The sequence below is a fragment of the Saccopteryx leptura genome, chromosome X (genome assembly GCF_036850995.1).
Source record: "Saccopteryx leptura isolate mSacLep1 chromosome X, mSacLep1_pri_phased_curated, whole genome shotgun sequence".
Classification (NCBI taxonomy): Eukaryota; Metazoa; Chordata; class Mammalia; order Chiroptera; family Emballonuridae; genus Saccopteryx; species Saccopteryx leptura.
Window position 1 is genome coordinate 18,671,855 of NC_089516.1, and position 5,678 is coordinate 18,677,532.

The 5,678-nt window shown below is 48.2% G+C and overlaps 1 protein-coding gene across 1 annotated transcript; it reads left to right on the forward strand.

Moving 5' to 3' along the window:
• Positions 1 to 2,432: 2,432 nt before the first annotated feature.
• On the forward strand, positions 2,433 to 3,458 carry LOC136386220 (melanoma-associated antigen B4-like). The gene has a single exon (XM_066357727.1). It carries the CDS (start codon positions 2,433 to 2,435, stop codon positions 3,456 to 3,458), a length of 1,026 nt encoding a protein of 341 aa, XP_066213824.1.
• Positions 3,459 to 5,678: the final 2,220 nt, after the last annotated feature.

Below are 5,678 nucleotides of genomic sequence, written 5' to 3' on the forward strand. Positions count from 1 at the left end.
AGCTGTCAGACTAAGTCTAAGAAGAACTAGAATTTCTTACACAGTTATAGACGGCCTTGATCAGAAAAGAAAGGTTTTAATTTATGAATGGGAATAATTGTTAGAACTAACAGCAAGGTGCCTAACGCAGGACACTGGCACCCCCGGATTCTGGGGCCCTGCAAAAATCTCTGGGATCCCTCAGGCAGGTGTGTCCAGATGAGATGCACCTGCACACAGATCAGGGGTCTCAAGGACCTGAGGGTTTTGATGTGAGGGGAGGTCCTCAGGTCAGCATAGGGAAGAAAGCTCAGCCCTACAGGGAACCAAGGGAAGACACTGAGAGGGATTGAGGGAGGCACCGTCACTGCGGCCCAGGCATGGCTGCTAAGCTCAGGCCCCCAACACTCCCTAATAGGGTTCTGAGGGAAAATAAAGTCTCTGTCTGGGGCCAGCGGATTCAGTGCAGCAGGGAGAGAAGGCTCCTCACCTGCTGGGAGCCAGTGAAAGGTCCGCATGTGCAAGACCAGGGGGCGCCCCTCCCCACAAGCAGAGCCTCACTTCCAGGTGCCCAAAGCGCATGACCGGAAGTGGCCCAGCCTAGCTTCTTCGAACTGCACTGTGGTGGGCGAACCTAACCTGAAAGGTGCTGCCCAGGGTGAGCGAAAGCAGAAGTCCCAGGTCTATCAGTCTCAAGGTGCCAAGTGTCCTTAGAAAGGATAGCGAGTCGTGCTCCGGACAACCCCAATCCCCTCTTTTCCTGAAGAGAGAAGGTCACACAGGCCGGCCTCGCCCCTCGCCCCTGCCTCCTGCCCAGGAGGCCCCATCATGCCTGCTAGGCCCAAAGTCCCTTTGCCTCCCAGGGGCGCGGGTGGGGATGGGGAGTGGTCTCAGCACGTAAAGGCCTGTCCTCTGGGTGCTGGACTCTGGCTCAGGTCGGACTGGCAGAGAAACCCCAGGCCCCCTACAGGGAAAGTGGGGGCTCTCATGAGGAAAGATGGCGTCTAACATCCCAGAACGGAGCCACGCAATGCCGGCTCCGGACATCGGCCTGGGAGGGGGTGGGCAGGGCTAAATCCAGGCGCGTTCTGCATTTGTCCTCGGAAGGGTCAGGGAGGTGGGGCCTCGGTCTAAGGGGCTGGCAGCAGTCAGCAGACGGAGGATGTCCAGGACATGGGGAGATTCAGGGTGAGGAGCTGGATGGTTGCGGGGACCAGTGACGTCATACCACGGGACACTTCAGAATCCCTGAGCACCGCCATTCAGGGAGGCTCAGCCTTTGTCAGGCAGAAGCCCCTCAGTTGCTTCCTCGGGATCACAGAGAAGGGAAGGTGTTCACCTGAACGGTGTGGTCACAGCTCAGCAGAGGGAAGATTCTTAGATACACATTTGGGGGTCAGAGAGGATTAGAGTGCGACCCTACGGCAGCTTTCACAAGGGACCTCCACTTGATTGGTGCATCATTCATTTGGGAGAAGCCAGGCAAGTGCAGCCAGATGACTCCACACCCAATTTCTCTGTTGGGTCATTTTTTAAATATAATGTATTTATTTATTTATTTAATTTATTCATTTTAGAGATCCAAGAGAGAAACAGAGAGAGAAGGAAGGAGGAGCAGGAAGCATCAACTCCCATATGTGCCTTGACCAGACAAGCCCAGGGTTTTGTACCAGCGACCTCAGCCTTCCAGGTCAGCGCTTTATCCACTGCGCCACCACAGGTCAGGCTCTCTTCTGGGTCTTGAGTAGGTTCTGACCTTAGTAGGAGATAGGCCTCAAGCAAAGACAGACAGAGGACGCTGACCCTAGCAGTTCCCAGCAAGGAAACTGAGTGTGAACTGAGGGACCACCTACCCTGAACAGGAAGGTGAAAGTAGAGTCAATACCAGAAAAGAGGGCCCTCAGGATGTACCTGGAAACTGGGCAAGGTTTGTAAGAGTACTGAGAACACTAAAGTCCAGGACAAAGATGACTCAGGACATGTCAATTCTGAGTGCCCCCTGCCAGAACACCATCTCACGTCATTCTTGTGGTATCTCAGGGTTGGAAGTTTTCAATCCAGAGCAGCAGTTGGATGATGTTCCTGGGTCTGACCAATAATTTACATAATGATTCTGGACTTGAACTGACATCAATCCCCAAACGCAGGGCACAGATTACCTCCCATTAGCCCCTGCAGTCACCAAGTTAACACCTAGGTAGGACTCAGTGGCTCTGGCCTAAGGCACACACTAACTTCTTCCACAGAGTTGTCAGGGAACAGGGTGATCTGAAAGTAGGCCTTGTGAGTTCCTCGAGCACTGCCCTCAGCCAATGCAGAAGTGGCCTTAATTTAAAGCTAAGGTGGGATGTCCTTGCTGAAGGGAACACACCATCTATTCTCCCTCCTGCAGGTGCCAGTATTACCTATACTCCTGCCCACACTGCTGCCTGCTGTTTCTGACCAAAATCATCATGTCTAATGGTGAGAAGAGTAAGGTCTGTGCTGGTGAAAAATGTCAGCAGGCCAGAACTGAGACGCAGAGTCTCATGGATTTTCAGGTTACAGTAGCAGAGATTGAAGAGTCCCTCTACTCTCTTTTTCCTGGAGAATCTCTCCAGGGCTCCCCTGTTCCTGGCCCATTCGAGGAGCCTCAGGAAACCCCAGCCACTAGCATTCCTGAGGCAGGTGTCTCATGCCCAAAGTCTGATGAAGGTGCCAAGAGCCAAAGGGAGGGAAGTGTGAGCACCTCCATGGCAGCACCCTCCTTTCGGAGAGCTCACAGAGATCCTCTAGAGAGGAAAGTGAGCAAGTTGGTGCAGTTCCTACTGGAGCAGGTCAAAATGAAGGAGCCCATCACACAGGCAGCGATGCAGAGGGTGGTCAGAAGAAAGTACAAGGAGCACTTCCCAGAGATCTTCCGCAGAGCCTCCGAACGCATGGAGCTGATCTATGGCCTTGAGCTGAAGGAAGTTGATCACAGAAATCACACCTATGCCGTTGTCAACAACCTGGGCCTACCAGATGAGGGATATCTGGAGAGTGAAGAGTCCATGACCGGTCTCCTGAAGATGCTCCTGGGTGTCATCTTCATGAATGGCAACCATGCCACAGAAGAGCAGATCTGGGAGTTCCTCGATACCTTGGGGATCCGTCCTGAAAGGAAGCACATCATTTTTGGGGACCCCAGGAAGCTCATCACCGAGGATATGGTGCAGCAGATGTACCTGGAATACTGCCAGGTGCCCAACAGTGACCCTCCACGCTACGAGTTCCTGTGGGGCCCAAGAGCCCACGTTGAGATCAGCAAGATGAAAGTGCTGGAGGCTGTGGCCAAGTTCAATGGTACGATCCCCAGTGCCTTCCCAGACCTGTATGACCAAGCTTTGAGAGATGAGGAAGACAAAGCATGCTTTATAGCCATAGCCATGTCGGCCAATATTCCCAAGGCCACTGTACCTTCCTGGGCCAAGTCCCCCAACTCCTCCCCTAGTTTGTGAGGTCCTGTGCTGGCTTTTCCCCTTAGTTTGAAGAGAGCAGTCAGCCTTCTAAGTAGAAGAGTGTGGTGGGCTCTGGATGGAACCAATGTTCTATCTTTTTGCTTCCTTTTCTTTCTGTAGATGACTAATTTTAATGTCTGTATATTTTCAAAAGTTCTTTCCTCTAATTAAAGGTTTATTTGCTTTAGAATCTAAGTTTATTAATGTCATAGATGTCACTTTTATTACTGGTGAGGTTATAGATGAAGAGTTTTCTTTTTTGTAAACCAATTGAAAAGCCTTCTATATATAGATATATATATATATATAGATATAGATCTATAGATATATAGATATATAGATATATAGATATATAGATATAGATATAGATTTTTTTTTTTTTTTGCTACACAACAAAGTTATCTGTCATAGGGATAAGAGTTGCCACAAAAACATAAAAAATGTTATAAAAATATTAGGGGAAACAAGATATTCAACATAAGTAATTGTTCATTAAATCTTAGTTATCTTTATTTTCTTTATTCATTTCTTGTAAAATTAAGTAACATATACGTGTATTTTCTTAGCTCCTTCAAATTGTACGAGAAATAAAATTGTACTAAATTTGAATTCTTTCTAATGTCTGCATCTTTTCCTTCTATGGTTAATTGACCATCTGCTCTTTGCAAAACCTCCAGTCATACTGGTGATGGTGAGGAAAAGAAGACAGACAGCCATTGCCAATGGAATTTAGCCTTGCCACAGCAATGATCAGATAATAAGGAAGATGATGGCATGCTCTGTAAGAAATAAGTGAACAACAATTTTAATTTTAAAAAGTGTGGAAGAGGAAGTTATAGATGAAAACAATGTATTGCTCATCATGAGATCAAAGCAGTGCTGGGCCATGGGATATTGCCAGGCCCTGGATATGGGGGACAAGTAATTTTAAACTAGGGTGCACGATAAACATGAAAACTTTGGGAGTGGTGGGTAGAGGCCAAACCCTCAGAGTTGAGAGACTATGCTAGAATGCATAACAGATCTTAACTTTTACTTTGGGGTGTGGGAAAACCAAAGAGAAATGACCGCCTGGGCCAGACCTGCAGGGTGTCCTGTGCCCTTGTCCCAGGGCAAATGACTGTTCAGCATGAAATAGGTATTTTTGGCATAGGGTGGCCAAAGTATTTCTGAAAGATGAGGGTGATACTCCCTTGAACTGAGATGCCAGGAAGCCACGGAACAGTCTCTCTTTATGGGCTGGGAGAGCCAGAGCTGCCTTCATGCAAACTGTATTTTAATTAAGAAATGAGAGTGTAATTTGTAAACTGGAGTGGATTGCTCTATTTATGGTGGTGATTAAATGAAAAAAATTATGGAGGTTTAGATAAAAAAGAACCACTGTGCTAGCTGGTTTACACCACTACATAGAAGTCATTCCCTGACTTTCCCTCTCTGGCACCTTGGTAAGTGAAGGTTGTGGTCTGCATCTATGATGAGGGGAGTAAAGGGAGACATTCCAGAGCCCTGCTGGGAAACAAGGGCAGAATCCTAAGTGGGAGCTGAGGGTGGCACAGACCCTAGAGCCCTGAGGTGACACAGAGTCTGCCCAAGACATCCATCTTGGGGTGCCTTAAGTAGGAAAGTCAGACCAACTCTGTAGGAAAGGTGTCAGAGATGAGATGTCCTAAGTTTCAGGGGAGGGGACTGAGGTAAGCAAAAAAGTCTTCCAAACCCTTCCAGGAGTCATGGTGAGCACCCTGAATATGGAATGAGGAAACACTCCAATCTCAGACCAGAGGGGACCACACAATATGCTCTCCTTGCTGGTTGTCCTTGGATACCTAGGCATTGTTGACTTAATGTGACATACTGCCTCCTATGGTGTCACAAATGGATGGGAGACTTCATCTAAGGGTTTGACCTGAGGCCTTCAGTCAGAGGTTTTTGAGCTTTCCAGAGGCCAAGGTGAATGCTTCAAAGACTGAGGGTATCACCACTCCAAACACTGAATACACCATCAACGTCATCCCTTGCTCAGCTTCAAGAAACCACGGACAGGTATGATCAGGGGAAAACACCCTCACTTCCTTCTAGGGATCTGAAGTTTTTCTGGCCTTAGAAAGAGGGATAAGTCTAAAGATCAAGGGGATTATAAACCATAAGAGCTGGGCAAAGTAAGACTGAGAATCAGTCCACCCCTAAATAGAAGGGATGAGAAAGAATCTAATCAGACCCCTG

Bases quoted from the DNA above. Each gene is read 5' to 3' on its own strand.
- LOC136386220 (XM_066357727.1), top strand. From the start codon at position 2,433: ATGTCTAATGGTGAGAAGAGTAAGGTCTGTGCTGGTGAAAAATGTCAG.